General features: G+C 35.3%; 1 protein-coding gene across 5 annotated transcripts in view; it reads right to left on the reverse strand.

The window, feature by feature from the left end:
* Sptz (zinc finger FYVE-type containing 26 spastizin) overlaps positions 1-25,250 on the reverse strand; it is a gene marked incomplete in the record, with an annotated part of 1,794,825 nt that overhangs the window by 1,375,394 nt on the left and 394,181 nt on the right. For all 5 annotated transcript variants that reach the window (XM_081731160.1, XM_081731159.1, XM_081731161.1 and 2 more), the window contains 1 exon segment: positions 20,556-20,679. In XM_081731160.1, coding sequence (XP_081587286.1) covers positions 20,556-20,679 — 124 coding nt within the window.

Raw genomic sequence — 25,250 nt, forward strand, 5'->3', positions numbered from 1 at the left:
CTAAATTATATAAAATCCGTTTCCATAAATAATTAGGACTATAAAGACAATCCACAGTATGCAGGTTATATTATTTTAATTACAAATAATGAACTTCAATGTCGGAAGTCGTTAGAGACGCCATTTGCACTACAAACCTGTTTTCCACTGACCAGTTATTATTGAAGAAACTGAAACTAACTGTTGAAAACTATTCATCTTAAATATATGTGTTTATGTAAAGAGTTGCGTTAATCATGATCTTTAATAATTAATTAACTACTTGAGTTCGTCACATACATTTGAACCAACTATGAACAAATGAACCTAACTTGTTTTCTGCTACAAGAGTATTAGGCCTATTAATGTTATTTCCAAATTACAAATCCAATACTATGGTACCTTATTAAACTTGATCACTGGTGCATTGGAACCTAATTTAATTAAGCAAATGACTGATTATTGCAGGAAAATGAGACTAATGCGCACTGAATATTGTAGTTAGCATAAAAAGAATTTCCACGTATTAATCATTCCACAGATTATCTGCGTTAACTACTGAAACTCTAATCGGGACATTGAAATAGTTTAGAAGTCATTCAAGAAAGCTATAATTGGTGATAAGTTGACTCTAAATCAATTATGCAGAATATGAGAATAGCATAGGGAACATCTCATTTGCTACTTTGAAAGCAAGATATCCAGTCTGGATAACTTATATGCATTAATTTAGAAAGATAATAACAAATTGATAAGTCTTCGTTCATTGTGATAATAAGTATAACAAATACCATTGAGAAGAATGTATTTTCACAATATAAGAAATCACATCAGCAGTAGTATTAGTAATTTTATGAGATGAGTAACATGATTAGGTTAGGTTAGTTAAGTAAGGTAGGATAGACTAGTTGGGATTAAGGACATTAGCAGGCAGTTATTTATTTATAACTCTAAAGTGCTCATGTAATGTATTAATTTTGAGTCCACATGAATAATATTAGTGTATGAATTGTAATAATTAAGTGGAGTTGAGTTGATTTTGAGTTTATCGTCCCATTCAGCATCGAGGCTATATGAGACGGAACCTACTGATTAACGTGGAATCCGAAGCAATTAGCTTCCACCGGGAATCGAACCCGCGACTCTTACGCCAAACGCGCGTACTCTAGCCGCTTAGCAACGAAAGAGCTCTAATAATTCAGTGGACCATAAATATCAATATATATATAATCTGATCTTCATTGGAAATGGAATATAAATATGAATGCATTTATCCTGTTACATTGAATATTGAATTACCATTATTATTTTGAAACGAATATGGAATCATTTATCTCAAATAAATATAATATTTATTTTATGATGTATATAAGCAAATATTATATTGACTTACTGCTGAGAAAAAATAATTGATTACAGTAGCATATCATTATTGCAGTAGCGTTGCTTTTAATACAATGCTTCTGTTAAATTAATAGACTATTGAGCGTAACGACTAATTTCATTAAATTCTTAGTTGTATATCATAAATTTAATAAAGTTTATATTAAAATGTTATAAAATGTGTGCTTTTTTATTCCATTTGCTAACATGAAACAAAACCTTAGTCTGGATATTTTTTAGTGCTCAGAGGTATGCTTGGTCTTTTATTACTGGCTTTCTTACCACGTAAGTAGTTGACAAAATCCCCTTTAATATTGAAAGTAACGCTACTGCAATACAGATATGCTACTATAATCAACTAGTTTTTTTTTTTTAGAAATGGAATATAAATATGAATTCATTTGTCCTATGTTATATTGAATATTGAATTACTAATATTATTTTGAAAAGAATATGGAATCAGTGATCTCAATTAAATATAAAGGTAATCAAGAAAATTCTGTCGCTTTTTCACCCACCACCTTCGAATATCAATATGTCACCTAAGACGTACCTGGAAGATCAAAAGTAGTCCGCATCTGCATCGACGACCTTCTGCCAACGTTCTGGAAGGCAATGGTTTTTATCGAGGTAGTAGTTGATGGGTCGTGAAACGAAGTGCATTTTGCACCTCTACTAGGGATTTCAACTGGCGTCTTCTAAGGTGATCGTCCAAGGAATGGAACAAGTGATATTCGGACGGTGCAATATCCGGGAAGTATGTCGGATGCAATAATGTTTCGCATCCAAGGCGTAGAATGGTGTCGAGGATCATCCTAGCCACGTGGGCTTAGCGTTGTCCTGTAACAGGAGGACTCCTTTGCGATTCATAAGGGCTAACTGCAATTTTTTTTTTTTTTTTTTTTTTTGAACAGGCTCAACTGCTGACAGTACACAGTTGCACTGATGCTCTGTACAACTGGTACAGGTTTCCGATGCACGATGCCGCGAGCAGTCCACCAAACACACAGGAGGACCTCCTTCTGGTAAAGTAGTTGTTTCGGCTGTTTTGGAACCGGTTCATGAGATGCTAACGAATGATGACGGCGCCGTGGAGCTCCATACAGGACCCACTGCTCATCACGTCAACACCCTATCCAAAAATGACTTCCTCCTCAGACGAGACAGCAAAGAACCACAGGTGTCTGCTTGCGTTACCTTTTGGCCCAGAGTCAAATCATGTGGGATCCATGGACTCAATTTGAACCGCTTCCCAAGTTGATGGTGGTGATGCTGAATGTTTTTTCTACTCACACTAAAATGTAGTTTGAGTTCCTCACATGTCTTGCCACTGTTCACCTCAACTGCTCACTGAAGATCTGCATTTTGTACATATGTTTGTCTTCCGGCACGTGGTGCGTCTTCGAGTGTTTCGTCACCGTCCTTAAATTTGTTAAACCATCGTTGCATTGTCCGCGTAGTCACAACGCCCTCACAAAAGGCCTGGTATCTCTTCCGTCCCGCTGCAGCGACGTCTGACTCCAGTTTGAACTCGTACAGCACACACGCTCTTATGACACTCTGTGGAGGTCGCATGTTCACTCTGTCCTTACGCAAGTTACGGTGTAACTGAACTGCCACAAAGACGTAGTATGTTGGATATACCCACACCAACAATTGACTTCCGTCTTATGTCAATTCGCATTCAACTCACGGTGTGAGGGCCAACTGAACACAGATTTCCACAAAACACGACAGAACTTTCTTGGTTACCCTTATATAATAATGTGTTTCATGATGTATATTGCTTTGACTTACTGCTAAAAGAGAAAAGAACTCATTGATTATAGTAGTATATGTGTATTGCAATAGCGCTGTTTTCAATATTAAAGAGATTTTGTCAACTCATCAAGAAAGCTAGGAATAAAAGACTAAGCATGTCAAGTCATCAAGACTAAACGAATACAATAAATAAGCGAACAATTGATAAGATTTTAATATAAACTTTATTAAATTTATCACATACAACTAAGAATTTAATTAAATCAGCCGTTACGCTCAATAGCCTATTAACTTACAGAAGCATCTTATTGAAATCAACGCTACTGCCTGTGGCGGCTATTAAAGGGGGCAAGAGGGGGCAGTTACCCCCTCACTTTTTTGAAGTGACCCCTTAATATATATAGTTTCATTTAGAAATTTAAAGTTTATGTATGTAATACTGGTTCATAGAAAAAAAGTTACATATAATATTTGCCGTTGCGTGAGTACGTACTGGTTATTTGTTTTATTGCAGAGTTAAGAAAGCTACAGGAATTGCGTTTTAATTGTAACGCAAAACAATTAATATTGCGAAAGCGTATTTCTAATGCTTGTAGTATTTAGTTCCATTTTCTAAATGAATAACATACATTTAATGGCATGTGTGAAATTAAAAATATAAGTTGTTCATTAATCAGCAGTTTCAATATAACTTCTACAAAACAAACCTCATTATTCATTACTATCATTAATATTATCCTTTCTATTTATTTGTTTTGCAAATTTGTGATTAAATAATCTGATCACACAATTTTCCAGACAGAATTTTAAGATGTTCATGAGCAAAGAATCAAATCTCTTCTTACACTTTCGTTGTTTAAGACTACAAACGGCTAATACCCACTTGCGTTGCTCTTGTCAATTTAAGTAATAAAATATGAAATACGATATACGCAATTTTAATTGAAGAAGGTAGTATGCTATTAGTCATACAACCCTTCGTCAAACAAAGTATTAGAAACAACCAGGAAAACTAACATTGATATACAAGTATTCAGATCATGTCTTGCCCCCCCCCCCCAACTTTTAACGCCGAATCGCCGCTACTGGCTACTATAATACAGATATGCCACTATAATCAATTAGTTTTTTTTTCTCAGCAGTAAATCAAAGAAATATTTGCTTATATACATCATAAAATAAATTATTATATTTATTAGTGATAAATCATTACATATTCTTTTCAAAATAATAATAATAATTCAATATTCAATATAGCATAGGACAAATGCATTCATATTTACATTTCATTTCCAATGAAGATTAGATTTTTATATACAGAGTGAATCAAAAGTCTGGACACGGTGGAATAAATCGAGAAGTTAACTTCGGATCGAAAAACCAAAAAATACGTGTTTAGTAATATTAAAAAAAACTATCTGATGAAACCAAACTTGACCCACTAGACCCACCCCCTGGGGGTTGGAGTGGGGTCAATTTTGAAATCTCTAATGGAAACACCAATTTTTGATTGCAGATTTCGATTCTACGGCCCAAACTATGTAAAGTTTCATCAACACTTTTCCGTCGATGCATAACAAGGCGCAGTAATCGGGGAAAATAAATGGCCCCTAAATACTCCCATTTCGTTCATGAGCTTGGTAGTATTTCCGACCTCTGTTCTCGTTCAGTGTCACTGGTTCACTTCTCTGTTCCTTCTCGTCACTGGATAGAAGCACACTACACACAGACAGAAGACACAGAGAAAGGCACACCTTCTTCATTCGGGCTTCGGGCAGTATCAGTGTTGCAAACCAGAAAATTCAAAAGCGGCGAGTAGAGGACAAAAAATAAAACAATTAAAAGTTAAAGGAAAATTGAAGAAAAGTATAGCTATTGAAGTATCTGCTTATTGCACTATGGTGTTTTTTGACTTCTGTGTCTAAGATGAAAATGTATTGATATAACTGTTTTCTAATCGCTAAAACATGACATTCATTAGGGTCGATTGTACCATTCTCTGATAAAGATAAATTATCGGAATGATCCAACCTTGTCGCGGTAGTAGATCTCATCTTACACAAAATAACACATGACCACTGCGACCGTATTATCTTATCTGACGATTAAAAGATATCAGGATAGTGTAGAATTGGCCCTATAACGTGCAAATGTTCGAATGGTGTGAAATTATCAAAAATAGCCTGTAACTGTCAAGATAATTTATGTTTGAAATAACGGGTGAACCAAAAGTTTGGCCACGGTAGAGTTACTGGAGAAATACACTTCTGATCAAAAAAGCGAAAAAAAAAAACGTATTTAATATGTTTCAAGAAGCTATCCGATTATATCAAACGCAACACTCCGCCCCCACCTTCTGGAAAGGAGTGGGGGGGGGGGGCATTGATTTTTCAAATGGGAACTCCAATGTTTTATTGAAGATTCGGAGACTGCATCCCAAATAATGTAAGGTATAATCAAAACTTTTTCGTCGATGTGTGATATCGTGCTGTAATCGGCGAAATTAGATGCTCCCCTCTTCGTTTATGAGCTTGATATTAGCTCCGACCGTCTGTACAAGGTGCAGTACTTTGAGAAATACGCGTCGGATCAACAAAGTTATTCAATGGTACCAAACACGATACCGCACCCTACCGCTAGGTGGGGTTAGCTGAAAGATTTGAAATGGAAGCTTTTATTTCTTATTGCAGAGTCGGATTCTGCGCACAAACCTGTATAAGATTTAGTCGAAACATCGTTGTCGCTGTGTGACGTGGCGCTGTAATGGCGAAATCAGGAGAACTGCCTATATGAACTTTAATTAGCTTCAATGCTGTGGACGTGATGAAAGAAGTATACATGTGATCAAAAAACAAAAGAAAATGTGTGACTATTGGGTTTGTTAGGGTGTTTATCGTTCCTTTTCCGCAGTGGGACGAGAGAGACGGGACCTACAGTTGAAAGTGGGATCCGAACCTCTATTACGTTTTGGAAAAGAGACGTTCCCCCATGAACAATTGCCGACGAAGTTTGTCCAACCGTCGTCGATTATTGGGTGTCAGCAGCGAAAAGGGTGTGCTAGTGCTGGTTCAAAGGCGGCTGCCTATTTGTCGGCTTGGCAGCGAACACCGTGACGGCCCCGCCGCTGTTCAGGAACGGCAGCTAAGAGACAGACGGTTGTCTTGGCCCAGCAGTGGCGCGACGTCGTCCCCCGAAGCGACGGGATCATGATTTTCGCCATCATTTCGCCTGACTTGTGCGAATAGTCGGACTGCCACTCACGAGACTGCTCGCAGTCTCGCATAGTTTTAGATGGGTGAAATTATTATTGAATTCTTTCTTTACTTCTTCTTCTTTCTCTTCTTCTTCTCCTTATTATTATTATTATTATTATTATTATTATTATTATTATTATTATTATTATTATTATAGTATATTATATTATTATCTGCTAGTAGTTGTAGTAGTAGTAGTAGTAGCAGTAGTAGTAATAGGAATTGTAGCATTAGTTGTAGTAGTAGTAGTAGTACTAGTAGTGATAGTAGTAGTAGTCTGTAAAGGGTAGTAGTCTGTAGTAGTATGTTTTATTTTTATTTTTAATCCTTTCATCCTTTAATTTTTAAATGTCTATAATGTGCAGTGGCGTATTTAGGGGGGTGGCTTCCGGGCTTAAGCCCCCCCCCGAAATCTTACTTAGTATAGTAAAGTAAATTAAATATCTTGCAGAATTTTCACATTTCCAGGCAAAGCCCCCCCGAAAATTAGCAAAGCCGCTCCCGAAACAAAATCGTAAATACGCCACTGATAATGTGTCATCAATAAATTGATAACATCGGGCCCTAGACAAGATTAGATTGTGTCATTCCAATATAATTTCAAAACTAAAGGAGTTACCACTAAAGAGCATTGTGTGAACAGAATGCACATTTCAATACATATGTATGGTACCACCTTAATTTCGTGGCATGGATGGGGCCACGGTGGCTCAGTGGTAGAACGTTCACCTCTGGTGCTTGCGGTCCTGGGTTCAAAACCTGCTCCCGCCAAATGAACTTTGTGGTGGACAAACACCGTGTGCGTGGGTTTTCTCGGGGATCTCCCGTTTCCCCCCACTTTCTTAATTCCACCATTTCATTCATCTCTCTCATAATCACCGTCTCCTTTAGCCTAACCGGCAAAATCGTGGGACCTAAAACTCAAAAATTTCATTTCATTTTCGTGGCATGGAGTCCTCTTAAGTGCGTTGATCGAACTTTTGTTCGGGATAGACATGACGAAGGTTATAGGCGTAACCTATAATTTGGGCATTATAGTGGAGCATTTGTACAAGAAGTGATACCTGTGTGTGAGTGTTATTCGTTTCATTATTGTTTTCTCTTCTCACATGCAACGTATGGATGTGTGAATTATAACACGTTTAGTAGCACGTGACATGGGATTGCAACATTGGGATGGCATTGCTCGTTCGTTCATTCACATGTTAAAGCGACGTTCACCTGAACGATTTGTTTATAAGTGGCAGATCGTTAACGGTGACGGATCTGTTGGTAACGATTCTCGGTCTAACAGCAAAATGTCTTTCTTTTTCACCCCAAACAGTTAATTTACTTTCGCCGATTATGGCGCCATATTATGCATCGACGGAAAAGTGTTGATGAAACCTTACATAGTTTGGGCCGTAGAATCCAAATCTGCAATCAAAGATTGGGGTTTCCATTTGAAATTTCAAAGTTGACCCCACCCCAGCCCCAAGGGGGTGAGTCTAGAGGGTCACGTTTGGTTTCATCAGATAGTTTTTTTAATATTACTAAACACGTGTTTTTTAGTTTTTCGATTCGAAGTTAAGTTCTCGATTTATTCCAGCGTGTCCAGACTTTTGATTCACTCTGTATATTAATATTTATGATCACTGAATTGTTAGAGCTTTTTCGTGGCTAAACGGCTAGAGTACGCGCTTTTGGCGTGGGAGACCCGGGTTCGATTCCCGGCGGAAGCTACTGCTTCAGATTCCACGTTCAGCAGTAGGTCCTGTCTCATACAGCCTCGCTGGTGAAAGGGACGTTAAACTCAAAACTCAACTCCACTCAATTATTACAATTCACACACTAATATTATTAATATGGACTCAAAATTAATACATTACATGAGCACATTAGTTATAAATAAATAACTACCTACTAATATCCTTAACCTAGTCTATTCTAAATTACTTACCTAACCTAATCTAATCATGTTACTCATCTCATAAAATTATTAAGGTACGGAAAGTATAAGGTCGTTGGCTTTCCGCGAAAAGTTGTAGTGACGTTTATGGAGAATGGCCAGCTTGGTTACTTGTGGCTCGCTGAGCGCAGTAGATGGTTGGTACTGATTGGCTATCCTCTTACCACTCCCCCAGTAACAAGCAGGTCCAAGCCAACGACGTTATACCTTCTGGACTATAATACTACTGCTTATATTGTGGAAATACATTCTTCTCAGTTGTTTTTGTTATACTTATTATCACAATGAACGGAGACTTATTAATTTGATATTATCTTTCTGAATTAATGCATACAAGTTATCCAGACTGGATATCTTTCTTTTAAAGTAACAAATGAGATGTTCCCTATGCTATTCTCATATTCTGCATAATTGATTTACAGTCAATTTATCACCAATTATAGCTTTCTTGAATGACTTCTAAACTATTTCAATGTCCCGATTAGAGTTTCAGTAGTTAACGCAGATAATCTGTGGAATGATTAATACGTGGAAATTCTTTTTATGCTTACTACAATATTCAGTGCGCATTAGTCTCATTTTCCTGCAATAATCAGTCATTTGCTTAATTAAATTAGGTTCCAATGCAACAGTGATCAAGTTTAATAAGGTACCATAGTATAGGATTTGTAATTTGGAAATAACATTAATAGGCCTAATACCGTTGTAGCAGAAAACAAGTTAGGTTCATTCGTTCATAGTTGGTTCAAATGTATGTAACGAACGCAAGTAGTTAATTAATCATTAAAGATCATGATTAACGCAGCTCTTTACAGAAACACATATATTTAAGATGAATAGTTTTCAACAGTTAGTTTCAGTTTCTTCAATAATAACTGGTCAGTGGAAAACAGGTTTGTAGTGCAAATGGCGTCTCTAACGACTTCCGACATTGAAGTTCATTATTTGTAATTTAAATAATATGACCTGCATGCTGTGGATTGTCTTTATAGTCCTAATTATTTATGGAAACGGATTTTATATAATTTAGAGACGGAGTGTCTAATTTTCCTCAATTTAAGACGAAGCGTGTCAGCACTCAGCTGTGAATTCAAACTCCCGCCATGTACACTCATGTCCAAAATTATTGTCGCATATCTATAACTGCTTTCTTGTAAGAATATAATTTGATAATGAGTTTGTAGGGTACTTTTAATACTGATACTATGTGTATAATCGGGAAATGTATACATGTGGTACACTTGATAGGAAAATAATTATAAATAAGAAAATTATAATGGGTAAAATAAAATGTTGCTAAATGGACGAGAAAATTTTATTTCCGCTTTATTGTTCTTATTTACTATTTTTTGACATAAATTTGTCACATACTTGTCTTTGTCGATTATACACATACTAACATTATAAGAAATACCGGGCGAATTCGTTATAAAATTACAATCCTTGAACAACATATTTATAGACATGCGACAATAATTTTGGATATCAGTGTACATCATCCTCGGAAAACTTCGTCCGTCTCGGGAGCCAACCAGCAGTCTCATTAATGAACCGAAATTTTAAGAAATTTACATTTCGTTACTTTTATACTTAAATTCTTTTTTCATTGAAAAGATGCTATTTTCACTTTTATTCTTAATTACATTGTTCTATTTTGTGAAATTTTAATATTTTTTTTTTCCTCTTCACGTATTCCACGATGGCGTCCTGCGCCACCTTCCTTTCCGCGATAACAATAGGTAAGTTGCTGGAATGTTTACATTCCAAGACATCATTAAGAACTAGAGCAAAATAACCTACTTGAAGTTAATGAGTGCAATATTATATATTATCCTATCAGAAGTTCCCGTTTTACTGCATAAAACTGGAAAAGTAATATATATGAATTAGAAATATAGGATTATTTGAATGGTTTGTTTCCATTGCATTTGGTGATCGCAATTCTCTTGTGTAGTGTTCCACATCGTTCTGCTTCCATTTTTATATGGAATAGGGTACTACATTCCCCTTTAATCATAATGTTTAGTGCTTATATCCAATATGCCAAGAAATTGCATACATATAGTACCTTACTGTTCCCGATCATTGCATAACTATACAATTCAAACAAATTCAAACTCATCACCCACTATTAAACGCAAATTGAATTAATTTACAAAGTGAAGAGAAGCGAAACTGCACTTTTACTACATATTTTGGTATACATGTACTGTACTATAGCTCCTAGCGGACAAAAATAAACAACAAAATTGAACAACAACAAGACACTTGTATATCAATACATAAGTAACCGCAATGCTATGACTTGCTGAAAAGCCGGTCATAACAACGTTATTAATTAAGGGTTCCTCATTTAGTATGAAACGTCCGAGATTGAAATCTTACATATCCTTCATAGAGCAGTTTGGACGTGCCTGATAAAGGTTATTTATGAAGTTAATTTACCTTTTACAATGATTTTACAATGAATACGCATTATTGTATACACGTACTTTCAAGGGATAACATTTAGGTAATTAGACGCAATTATGAGCTTAATAATTCACTGAAACAAATACAAACACTAGATAAAACTAAATGGTTTCTTTGTGTAGTGACTAACGAGGAAGGTCCATAAACCGTGACAGTTAAATTTTGATGAAAATTAGTGATAAGATTCATTTCGAGATGCTAAGTAACGTAGTAATAGTCACTCGATGCGCAAATGCTTCGTTGAGCTGTTACACGGACGCCATCTTGAAATCCAGCAGGCAATGTTCAAGAATATCCTTTTGGCACAAAAATGAAAAAGCTTTTGGTAGATCTGACTTCAACATTGTAAACCGGGATAGGGCCTCTATATGTGGGAGTACTTCCAGTGCATGATCGCCACCTTGAAATCGCCATATTGAATCACGGTCAAATATGATAAATGGCAAGGGTATCAAATAGCACTGGAATTTACTCCTGAATCCATTTTCGTAACCAAAGTTTACATATTTGTTTTCAGTTCAGAGTTAAGAGCTCTCTCACCCACAGGAACATATAAAAACTGTGAAGTTAAATTTGTGTTATGAAACATGGTCGTGCGAGCAAATGCAAGGTTTTAACTAATGCAGTAGTAGTCACTTGATCTACAATAGCCACAACACCTATCAGATCTTGAGCTAGTGAGAGAAATCTATAATTAAATTGAAATGCCTGTAGTGAAAAATGGAGTAGCAGCGCTGTAACAAATTATACCTATTTCAAAGTGCGCTATATATATATGAGTCTGTGTGTGTTGTGATTATGCATAGCATTTATATGCTGTAATATAAGTTAGGTGCAATGGCACATATGACTTTACAAGGCAATGTCTTGAAGTTATAAAAAAATTAACAGAAAAATAATAGAAAAATTATCAGAAAAATAATATAAACTGTTGCACATAGTCAAATATTAACCTACTAACCTTTTGCTCTTGAGTTGTGATGATGGAGATCCATAACGAAGTGATTAGTATACAGTATCATGGAGCAGTACAAACACTTAACAAATGCACTTTCGTCACAATCTTCATGAACATGGACACTATTTTCTTCTTGCAACATAGTCTCCAGAACATTTGGAAATGAACCAACTATTGCTCTTGTGACTTACCCACATTTCTGCCATGCACATACAAGTATGTCCTTTAGGACTGGCACACAACAGAATCGATGATACACAACAGAATGCATTTTCATTATAAAAATTCTGTCATATAACTTGTTCGGTGTACCACAAACAATAAATTTATTGTCGAAAATAATCCTGAAGTCTCCGAATTATCAGCTTATATTGCCGAAAAAAGTATACATCAAGAGGCTGAATAAAATTGGTGATATTTGTGGGGTATAACTTCAACACGAATGTTTCACCCATGTAACAATTCTCGCACGTCTTCACCCGTCTGTCCACTCCACGAGTCAAGCAATAGCATGGAATCCTCTTTCACATCAGGAATAAACACGTCTTTTAACCACCGTTTGACGTGTTTGCGAGTGAGTTTACCTGATTTGCTCGCATCAATAACAATGTTGAAAGGTGTCTGTCTAACTAACTATTGTTTCCTTTGGGTCCGAACACGCCTTTACGCTCCTGGAAACATGTGCCTAGCCGTACTGGAAAAATGTGAATTTGGATGGTATATACGTGGGACACCGAGGCCAAAGACTGAACGACTGCTGTAGTATGCTTCTTACCTATTTCTGACAGAGTTCTACCAGAGGTCATTTCGTACTCAAACCTAGACTGATCAGTATTAAAGATGCATTCACTATTGTATGGTTTCTCATGTATTATTTTATTAATTTTAATCACAAAATTTTGGGCATTATCAAGTAATTCACCTTCATGAGCGAATCCTGTGCTCTTTTTTAAATTTTTTAATGAAACCACGACAAGCATGGAATTGATAGTTTAATTTCCTCGCTATCAGTAACATCCACGCTTTTAAATGACAATCATATACCGTAAGTCCTTTAGTGCGATAAATGTTGAACGTCTTTAATACTTCGTATTTCAGTAGTGACATGACATGAGAGCGAGGAGGTTTGTTATGGAATTTCAAAGCCTTATACACAAACGCCGTATTGCATTTGAATTTCTTTGCTGCAGCTGCAACAGTGTTATGTTTCCCATTCTTTCTCAATAATGCAACGTGCTCCTCAATTTGTATTTGTTAACGACAGCTTCTGTTATACGTACAGATTTAGACCGGCTTGGAGATGGCATCTCATACTCGCTCATAGAAAGCTCACTGTCATTAATTGATGGACTAGTTATCTGTTCCAAATCCATTTCTTTTGTCGAATCTTCATGCTCGCTCTCTGTGTCAGTGTCTACATCTAATGTGTCACTAATTGTTAGAGAAACGTTACCATCATATTTGCTTGCTACCATTGCAAACAATGTACCTGCAAATGTCTTATCTTCTACCCCATTCTCACTCACGACATTATATTTTTCCACCACTGCTTAATTTAAAATGTTGACTACGTTTATTGGATTAATTGTTCGCATTTTATGCACGGAACGAATGTTTCACTGGTCCAAGAAATGCGTTCGTACCGAACCTCACACGCCTGCCCGCACCAAAATTGCTATACTACTACCGTTTGTCATTCGGAGACAGATACTATACACCTCACTGCACATCCATGTTGCAATTGCCTGTAGGAAAACAGTAAATTCTGCGTGCTATATCTTAAAACCCTAAACAATAGTCGTCAAGAGAATTAATAAGTCTACTTTGTTAGTTTTTAATAATACGGAGTACAATATTGAAAAAATTCACCACATTCCCACAAACACAAAGAGCCATATATATTATTGTGAGTGTTAAAGCACATGAATAAACAAGTCCCAAAATGAATTTCTTAAGTTGTCAAGTACGTGATTTAAATAATAAATAAATCTTCGAAACACCTGCTACAATTAGTTATGTATTTAAGACAGTTTTGATATGAAAACTAATCTTGCCCTTATGATAAGCAAGTGTTTTATCGTTAGAGGTGGAAAGATGCAGATATTTAATTATTAATATTGAAGGGAAAAACAAGAAAGAGGCTTGTTTTATGGATTGCAACTTGATATTGAATCTTATAATAATCTTTATTGTCATCTATTCTTAGCAGGTGTGTGTGTATTCTCTTATCACTTATAGCAGAACAGACATAAGAAAAAGTGAATTCTAAGTTCCCAAGTGTATATTCTACGAATAGGCTGTGAATTGATAATTTAAATCCCCTTCATTGTTCAATGCGTCAGCAATAAATCGATTGTATTTAGACAAACTGACAATAAATACATTAAAGTATTTTAACTTCGTAATATGTACGGTAAATTATAGGTTGTAAAGTGTGAGTATTGGAAAAGAACGCAATATTCTGCAACAATGAGGGTCTTTGCGTAATGTTTCAAGATTGAAGAAGAAAACTTAACACACTATAATGGATCATGTAAAATTTGGTAAAACTTTTTTTTTTTTTTTTTTGATTCAGTTTAACGTCCCAAACTTATGCCTGCTACGCTAAAGGAGACGTGGACCTACTGATTATAGTGGAACCTGAACGTTCAATTAATATGCACCAGTTTATGTCATAATTCTAATATATATATCCGAACAATCCCTTTGGTATTCTCGGCTCGCCAGTACTACTAAACGTGTGTTTCATCGACCACCTATTCCATCGCACTTTGAAATAAGTATAATTTGTAACAGTGCAGCTATTCCATATTTCACTACAGGCATTTCAATTTCATTAACGATTTCTCTCACTAGGCTTAAGATCTAATTGGTATAGTAGCTCTTGTAGATCAAGTGACTACTACTGCATTAGTTAAAACCTTGCATTTGCTCGCACGGCCATGTTTCATAACACAAAAATCTTAACTCCACACTTTTTATATTCCTGTGGGTGAGAGAGCTCTTAGCTCTGAAGTGAAAACAAATATGTAAACTTTGGTTACGGAAATGGATTCAGGAGTAAATTCCAGTGCTATTTGATACCCCAGATGACCCTCTTGACATTTATCATATTTGACCGCGATTCAATATGGCGATTTTCGAGATGGCGACCATGCACTGGAAGTACTCCCACATATAGATGCTCTACCTTGGTTTACAATATTGAAGTCAGATGTACCAAAAGCTTTTTCATTTTTGTGCCAAAAGGGTATTCTTGGACATTGCCTATTGGATTTCAAGATGGCATCGGTGTAGCAGCTCAACGAAGCATTTGCGCATCGAGTGACTATTACTACGTTACTTAGCATCTCGAACTGAATCTTGTCACTAATTTTCATCAAAATTCAACTCTCACGGTTTATGGACCTTCCTTGTAAGCAACAACAATGTCCTGGTTACTCATAATGAACCTAGACAACATAGAAAAAATTTAAAACACAACAAAATACAAATACTAATTGGATTACATATATAATTTTTCTAAAAATAATCCATCCATGTAACGTGGGTTCCTGTCACCACAGCATGGCGCGTCCTCAGGTTGCGGATCAAGGAGAAGGCCTCTAGATATAGAGGTTAGCTGCGAATATACTGAATAAGCAGTCCCGGACAGACGATTAGGAGTGGTCCTCCAGCTTGGGGGTTTGGGTAAGCCTAACAACCTCAAACTGTAAAAAAAGGCACTTGTTCAGAAATATTCACAAAAGCCTCGGACAAGGACTGGTAACTTGGCACGACCTCACCAAAGAAAATGATCATGAGATTTGGAATATGGAATATCAGAAGTCTTTATAGGGCAGGCGCGTTAAAATCCGTAACGAGTGAGTTAGAGAAATACAGGACGGGCCTAGTAGGAGCTCAGGAAGTTAGGTGGGAAGGAAATGGATCTGTGAATTCCGGAAATTTTACGTTCTTTTACGGGGAAGGAAATAAAAATTACCAGTTAGGAACAGGGTTTTTCGTTCATAAACCAATATTACCAACAATTAAGCGGGTTGAATTTGTTACTGACAGACTTTCTTTTATTACTCTTAAGGGACGGTGGTGTGATATTATTGTTTTAAATGTACATGCCCCAACAGAAGATAAGGATGACGATATAAAAGACAGATTTTATGAAGAAGTAGAAGGATATTTGACCAACTCCCGCGATACCATATGAAAATTCTATTAGGCGATTTCAATGCGAAGGTAGGACGAGAGGATATCTTCAAACCGATTATAGGGAACGAAAGTCTGCATAAGGAAAGTAATGACAACGGTGTTAGACTCGTGAACTTTGCAACATCCAAAAACTTAATCGTGAAGAGTACAAAATTCCTACATCGCGACGTTCATAAATACACTTGGACATCACCAGATGGAAAAACATATAATCAAATTGATCACATTTTAGTAGATAGAAGAAGGCAATCTAACATAATTGATGTCTGGTCGTTTAGAGGGGCTGATTGTGACACAGATCACTACCTGGTAGCAGCGATAATACGAGAGAGATTATCGTTGAATAAAGGTAATATTCAATGTCCGAAAACGGAGAGATTTAATTTAAAGAAATTAAAAGAAAAAAAATGAAATCTTTGAGTTTTACGTCCCACGATTATGCCGGTTAGGCTAAAGGAGACGGTGATGATGAGAGATGATGAAATGGTGGAATGAAGAAAGTGGGAGGAAACGGGAGAACCCCGAGAAAACCCACGCACACGGTGTTTGTCCACCACAAAGTTCACTTGGCGGGAGCAGGGTTTGAGCCCGGGACCCCAAGCACCAGAGGTGAACGCTCTACCACTGAGCCACCGCGGCCCCAAGAAATTAAAAGAGAGCCAGGTAAGAGAGGAATACCTGGATTGAAGTTTCGAATAGATTCTTGGCTTTAGAAGATTCGGAGTGCACTAGTGTTGAGGATACTTGGATTGACATTAGAGATAGCATTAAAATTTCAGCAAAAGAAAAATTGGGACACGCGGAAATACGTAGGAAAAAACCTTGGTTCGACCAGGAATGCATTAAACTAGCAGAGAAGAGAAAACAGGCAAAATTACGCTGGCTACAAAATCCGAATGAAATAACTACACAAAATTTCGCAGATATCAGGCGGGAAAATTCCAAAACTTTTAGTACAAAGAAACGCGATTTTTTTAAAGCTAAAATTAAGGAACTTGAAGATAATAATAAAAATAAAAACATTTGGGACATGTATAAGAGGATCAGCGAATTTAAGAAAGGCTATCAACCTCGTGCTTACATATTAAAGAAGGCTGACGGTACAGTTCTCACTGATACGGATAGCATCTTAAATAGATGGAAAGATATCTTTGACGATTTGCTGAACACGCAGCCAAAAACTAATGTGCGTGGAGAGAAAGAGATACACATCGCAGAACCGTATATTCCAGAACTAAACCGAATAGAAGTAGAAACCGCTATAAAGAAATTAAAGAAACACAAATCTACGGGTGTAGATGAAATTCCGGCTGAGTTAATTTTAGCTGGAGGCGAAAAATTGTGGAACAAGATACACAAACTCATTTTCCTTATCTGGAACAAGGAAGAATTGCCACAAGCGTGGAAAGAATCAATCATTGTTCCAATTCATAAGAAAAGCGACAAAACTGACTGTAATAATTATCGAGGCATTTCTCTTGTCAACATCCTATAAAATCCTTTCAAATATTCGAGTGACAAGATTGACCCCCTACGCAGATGAAATTATTGGAGATTATCAGTGCGGATTTAGACGAAATCGATCAACTATCGATCAAATATTTACCATTTGCCAAATACTCGGAAAAAAAAGTGGGAATACAATACCCCGGTACAACAACTATTTATTGATTTTAGAAAGGCGTACGAATCGGTTAGGAGAGAAGCATTATACATCGTTCTTACAGAACTTGGAATACCGAGAAAGCTAATTAGATTAATTAAGATATGTTTAAATGAATCCCAAAGTAAAGTCCTGGTAGGAAAATTTTGTCCACGAGCTTTCACGTCGAAAATGGCCTGAAACAAGGAGATGCGTTGTCGCCAGTATTATTTAACTTTGTGCTGGAATACGCCATAAGGAAAATCAAAGATAGCAACCAGGGCCTAGAGTTGAACGGTATTCACCAGGTTATAGCATATGCTGATGATGTAAATTTAATAAGGGATGAGAGGAGAACAATACAAAGAAGTGCAGAAATCTTACTAAATGATTGCAGGGACATGGGTTTAGAAGTAAATGCAGAGAAAACTTAATACATGGAAGTGCGTCGGGACCGTAATAGGGCAAATTGTGGATGTGTTAAAATATTAAATAATACTTTTGATAAAGTGGACACTTTCAAATATCTAGGATCAACATTAACAGACGAAAATCATATTCACGAAGAAATTAAATGTCGACTAAAAGCAGGGAATTGGTGTTACTATTCGGTTCAAAATCTCTTGTCGTCGCGAATTCTGTCGAGAAATTCGAAGCTTAAAATATACAAAACGATAATCATGCCTGTAGTTCTTTATGGTTACGAAACATGGTCACTTACTCTGAAGGAAGAACATAGACTGAAAGTATCTGAGAACAAGATCCTGAGACGAATATTCGGACCCAAGAGGAATGGAATGGGGAATGGCGGAAACTTCATAACGAGGAACTACATAATTTATACGGTTTACCCAACATTGTTAGGGTCGTCAAGTCTAGGATGCTTAGGTGGCCAGGTCATGTAGCTAGAATGGAAGAAAGTAGAAACGCTTTCAAAGTCTTGACTGGAAGACCAATCGGTAAACGACAATTAGGAAGACCTAGGGGCAGGTGGGAGGACAATATTAAGATGGATCTCGCAGAGATAGGAATACAAAGTAGAAACTGGATCCAATTGGCTAAGGATAGAAGTCAGTGGAGAGCTTTTGTGAACGCGGCATTGAACCTCCGGGTTCCATAGGCCGTATAGTTAGTTAGTTTAAAAATAATCCATAAAGTTCGTGACCTTTACCAGCGCGTGGTTTATGAATAATTTACTTAAACAAGAAGTTTACCGGTTGATACTCTACACATGTGGATTATGTTAGTAAACCTAAACCCTACAACGTAAGTTAGGATTTTGATGTCTCTGTCTTTTTTGTGGTGTTTGCCTGATTTACCTTTTTACCTACTTGGTATTACTACGCAGGTTACATGGAATGGATATAAGTAAGTGGTAGTTTTGAATAACCTTGCTACAGAGACACCGAACGCGCGTCGGGAAGTGACACACCTGGAGGTATGAACAAGTTTAACTGCAAACACATAATTTTCCATACGTACATTTCCATAAGGCGTCTACCCATTTTATATACAGAATTTATATTAACAATTGGTTTCAATGAGATTACATATTCGTAACTATGAAGGGTAATACTACCAACAATAACCAAAATATGACCGGTGATCAGCTTTACAGTCAAGTTTAATAATTCATATAAAAAACAAATGCTGGTAGCGCGTGGAGTAACACAAGATGCTTAAATAATTTTACAGTTGGTTGATATTTTCTATACGGTCAGAAAGAAAAAAAAAAAAACATATGTGTCTATAAGTAAAATAGAGAATCACAATACAACAAGATACGTGAGCTTATGATGATTTGTTGGCTTTTGACCCTTGGAAAGATTATTATTATTATTACACTTTATTTATGAATTTCTTTTACACATCTTAGGCTTGCATTTAAGCTATATAGAAGTATGCACATTGTATACTTGAACAACGTTGAACGAAGAAGCGTTACCTTAGTGTACTTAAAATGTAACATAATTTTTTTTTTGGTACCTAATGGTACAGTAGTTAGAACTGGGATGAACTCCATCGAGAGGGGACTCTAATAATGCAGCTACCTAAATTAGTAGCAAATTATACTAAATTAGTAATCATTATACTAATTAGTAATTACTAATTATACTAATTACTAATTAATTATAATTAGTAATTATTATTATTATTATTATTATTATTATTATTATTATTATTATTATTATTATTATTATTATTATTATTATTATTATTATATAATATATAAAGTATAATAATATTATAATTACAATTATAATTGTAATTACTAATTATACTAATTAGTAATTATTACTAAATTAGTAGTTAATAATTTGTAGTAATTATGTTATTAGTAGCTAATTGTTAGGGTTTTTACTGCGAACAACTATTTATTTCTTATTTCGTTTAGGTATTTGGTTGGCGGTTTTATATAAGTACGGTATCCGGGGTTGTTAGTAAAGATAGGATTAATTATTATTTCAGAAAACCCTCTTATGGGGTTGGACTCAATGAAGTACTTTACAAAGGAAAGGGAATTACAACCCATTCTCGTTTGTTTTTCTCGTTTTAAATAATGAAAAAAAGAAATACAGAACTCTCAAAAAAAAAAAAAAAAAAAAACGCATGACAGCCGATCAACGCGAGGGCCATAAGCTTTGTATTTACTGAACATGGACGGTTAACTAGTTTTATGATTACAAAATCCCTTTAGTGAATACATTTTAATTTTTCAAATTGAACGGTGAGGTGAAAGCACGTCTATGCCCCTAACTGCAGCCTTTATAGGTGCGGAGCAGAAAGACTGACCCTTGCGGGGCTATACCAAGAAAAATTAGACAATGCAATTATATACGATGACTGCAATTTAGAAATACAATGTTCGAAAGCTGACTTAAAAATAAAATTGATATTATATTATTACTTAAAAATAAAAATCATTATATTATTAAGTTCTTTATATATTACCTGATCGTTACTGGTAGCTGTTTCAGAATGTCTCGAATATGATTCAATTTTTGTACTACAACCTGACTGCATGAATTATGAACATTGCAAGATTCATCTTCAGGGTATCCAACAGCACAGATATCTAGAAACAAAAAATAGAACAGTAAGTTTTGAGAACTCGCTCACTGACAATTCTTCGAAGTACTTCACACTTTAAAATTAAGTAATTGTTTCCTCTAACTCTTCCGAACTTTTTAAAGAATATAACAATTTTTGTAAACAACTAAATGAGAAGTACTAACTTACCTAACAGATACTACAAAATTACGAGTACTTAGTTTGTAAAATACTACCTGCATCACATTACTATCAGGTACCAACCGTTATTCAAAACAATTAAATTTCAACGCATAATAATTTTCTCTAATAAGTATTTCTGATATGCTTTAGAATATTAATAAATATGATAATATTGTAAGTGCACAATAGCGATTAGGGTATACAACAAACAGTCAAACTTCGCAGATTCTTTTCAAAAACTTTTATTAGTATAACCGTGATTAAAAATCCGTCATTACCGACGTGACCCATTCATATTAGTTTTGCGAGAATTATCTTAAATGGGGAGAAACTGAAAAATTAGACAGATAAATTTAATAGAACACATTAAACAATCTGATATGCCCAGGTGTATATATTTAACTTACAGTCTAGGAGTTCCGTAATATTGACATATTTATGAAATATACATAAATCTCATGTACAAAGTAGATCCCTGCCGCCACTGATCCTGCATTTGAAGACTTGGACGTTGATGATCCTGCTAAAGAATAGTAACCTTTCTTTGTCAGACACCTATCTTCTAATGTGGGGTGGATTATTCCTACCTTATCTTATGCTTACTGGTCCCTACAATTGAAACAAACCTCTGGAGAAATAGCGTCATAATATATATTGTAATAGTAATGAGCCGCGCTGGCTGGAAGCGTACTGTGTAATAAAGTGAAAATTGCTGAAACTTAAAGTTAAAATATTACTTACTCTTATCTCAGGGTTTTGTGGCCTTGGGCTTCTGTTGAGCTTCCGTTTGCTGCTAGCTTTTTATTTAAAGCTACCTGTACCATTACTTTTTTAACTTTTTATTTGCTCAACAATAAATTTTGGATAATGAAAACTCCATTGTATATTTGGTTACTTTAATAATTGAAATGAAAGATAAAATAAAAGTTACAAATATAAATACAGTTATTACGTTGTTGAATGATAAATGTTACTTGTAGAATCAACTTTATATTAAATGTAGAATTGTGTCTAAGTCTTATTATCTTTACAGGTTGGTTGGAATTATTTTATACTTTACCTAACACAAAATATAAGTTGGCCTTTTTTTTAACACCAATAGTTACATCTATTTTGTAAAACAAGAGGGAGGAAATTTAATTTTACACAAATTATACATGACCTTAATTCGAGGGTGTGTCATTTGGAATTTAAACTTTATCGCGCACTGCACTTAAAATTCAGTTAATGAAATGTTTGCCACTTTACCTCCTTTTTGATGACTGTCCGTTGAACATTTTCCTTTTCTTTTAGTAAGGTAACTCCGCTGTCTTCCCGTGGAAGATTTCCGTGTTGCTTGATTGTTTTGCTCCCCAGAAAGTGTTAGATGGTTCACACTCTTGAAAAGTTTGCAAAGTTCCAAACGTTTACTTCATTTACTGCGTTTTATCACTACAGGCGACGCCACACTTTTATAAAACGTTGATTAAATTATTATACTTATTATACGGTCTTCTGGTACAAGAAAGAATTGCAATACTGTTCTTTTGTCACAGCCAAAATTAGCGTACTCTTGTGGCCTCTCGCATTTTTACCATTACTTGCCCCACTGAAACTGTCTTTCACCGCTCAGAGCGCGAAGATGTGTTATTATACGGGTTGTTACCCCTGAATTCGGTCTGGACTTCGCGATTCGATGATCTCGACAACTTGACCCTCTCAACCTAACTAAAAACTTTTTCGTCCTCTTTCTGTCCTCTTCCTTTTTTTTTCAAAGTCACCCTCTTTAGCCAGAGACCCCTCCTGAGGTTACCGCGCGACCAATTTTGAATGATCCTCCAGTGCCAAATGTGAATGCCTTACGAAATTATCTTATTTTCAAATATAGATTTTACTATTTATTAAACCCGATTTATTAAATATTATACTCTTTTATGACAATTTTCTTAGATTTTTTCAGATGTTTCTTACTGGAATACGAATATTTATATTTCTATGACAATCTTGTCTTGCTATAAGAGTGGTGGTATTAATAATGCTGAATAAAACGATATTTCTATCACTGATATTGTTAATAATTATAATATTTGTTGGTTACATAAGACTAATGATAATTGTGGTATCCCTATAAAATTTCTATATCTACTTGAATATGTTATACACAACTAAATGATCCTCCTTTTTAATAATTCTTTATGCAAAATACTAGTTACCAGTAATCGTGATAATAATAATAATAATAATAATAATAATAATAATAATAATAATAATAATAATAATAATAATAATAATAATAATAATAAGATTTTATTCTAAATATTTTCGCAGATTATGTACAGCTTTTAACTAGTTCAGGAATGACCTTTTGCCTAGCACTTAATTGATGTTGTTAATACTTATATGATTATATGTAATATATAGATCTCATATACATAGAGATAGAGAGAGACAGCCAGACAGACAGACAGACATAGGAAAATCCTTTCAAAGAAATAGTGCTCCATTTATTTGTTTACATTTGCGTATAAAATATACTCAATTTTGATTATTCTTACGTATTATAGTAATTTTAGTTAGTAAAATTCCCCCACTCTCTTTTTCTTCCTGTGTATTTTACCCCCTATTCTTTCTACGTTCCTTGTTTTGTGGTGTTTTTTTTTCTTAGGGTTGCTTTTCAAAGACCTTTTCTTTTCTTTTCCTCTCCCTTTTTCGGCTGGAGACTGACCGCTCTTAAGGACTATGTCTCCTCGTGGTACATGTTTCGTGTCTTAATAAATATCGCAAGACGCCAAAGAGTCTTGAGAAAATTTCTTAAAATGACCACAAAACTTAGCCATGTTACTTTTCTGTCACCATGCGTTTCGTGTTTTCGCTTATGTGTAGAATAATTAAAATATTTTTCTAGCGTCATGGCCAGCCATTCTGGACCCCTTACGTAGCCGATTTTGGGTGGTTTTCTCTTCTTTTCCAAAGCGAAGTGTCAGATTCACAGCGTTGGGGTAATTTCTTTCAAACATGTGTTTAACTGTTGCCACATCTCTACGCGTCTAATTCTAATAATCCATTATATAGCTCATTATTCTCGCTCGTCGCATTACTAAATAATACTATCCCTCTCGCGGCAATGTTATCTATTTTATTATACACTCTTAGTAGCAAAGCTTTATTTATACATTAAAATTTTGCGTGCTTATTGATCTTATAAATGTGACAACATATTGGGCATTTTGTTTCTGTTAGTATGTCTCCAGATAGTCTGGCCTGTGTGTATGTTAGTTAGATTTGAAAAATGGTTCACCCATGGTTTAAAACCGCAGTTCGTCTGTTATGTCTATGGTCATTTTCTTAAAAATGCTTTGGTGACAAGCTACAAGTAACAATCTTAAAATAAATAAATGGTCTGTTTCAAATCAGTCAATAAACTGTCTATGTTAAAATTCCTCTCCAGGGTGGTAAAGACGCTACAGTCTAAAATTTCATGAAAGAAACCACAAACTTACAAGCTTGTTGCCTATTTTTTTTTTCTCGTGTGTGGCCGTAAAATAATGAGGACTACCTTCTATCTTGTTTCTTTCTTTCTTTTCTTTTTTTTTTAAAGGAGAAAAGAATTGGATGTCTGCAGCCGTCTTGTTTCTTTATACTTTGTTAACCTTAATGAATATAGTTAAATAATATATAATTAAGCAATGAATGTAGTTAATTAATATATGTATAATTATGCGTATTACAATATATATCTCTAAATATATATATATATATATATATATATATATATATATATATATATATATATATATATATATATCCGACCACCGGTCCAAGGCTTGAATTACCAAATTGTATATGAAGAACTGATGGTGGTACTTCCATATCCACTGCCGTGGCGTGAATGCTACTACGGGGAGTCAACTCCAAAATTTCAAAAGGAAAATGGTATAAATTTCGATTTCTTTGGATTTGAAAAAGAAAGAACTTTTACAGGAAGCACTTTTCGTTAAATTTTACGGTTTGGCATCTACGTCTGTTATTTGTTGTAGAATTGCTATTATCAGACCACCCGTCCCACGCATTTTTCTCAACTCGTAATGCACGTAGACATTTCTAACAAAAAATTGAATTACGAAATCGTGTGTGAAGAATAAAAGGGTGATACTTCCATATCTAGTGGCATAGCGGGAATACTACTACGGGGAGTCAACTCCAAAATTTGAGTTTCGATTTCTTTAGAAGCACTATATTATATATATTATTATTCTTAAGTATTCTGCCTTTCGGCAGCTCCTGGGACTAATGAGGATTTTTTTTTTCAATTTTAGATTTTGGCTCGGAAATGTTTCTTTTACTTTTGTCGATCTTCAGCTTCCTCTTTTAACTCACAATATTTTCTCCTATTTTTCAAATCATCGATCAGCTGTGTTCTTCCTATTCCTCGCT

This window comes from Thermobia domestica, chromosome 11, assembly GCF_964235325.1.
Source record: "Thermobia domestica chromosome 11, izTheDome1.hap1.1, whole genome shotgun sequence".
In the NCBI taxonomy this organism is placed as follows: domain Eukaryota; kingdom Metazoa; phylum Arthropoda; class Insecta; order Zygentoma; family Lepismatidae; genus Thermobia; species Thermobia domestica.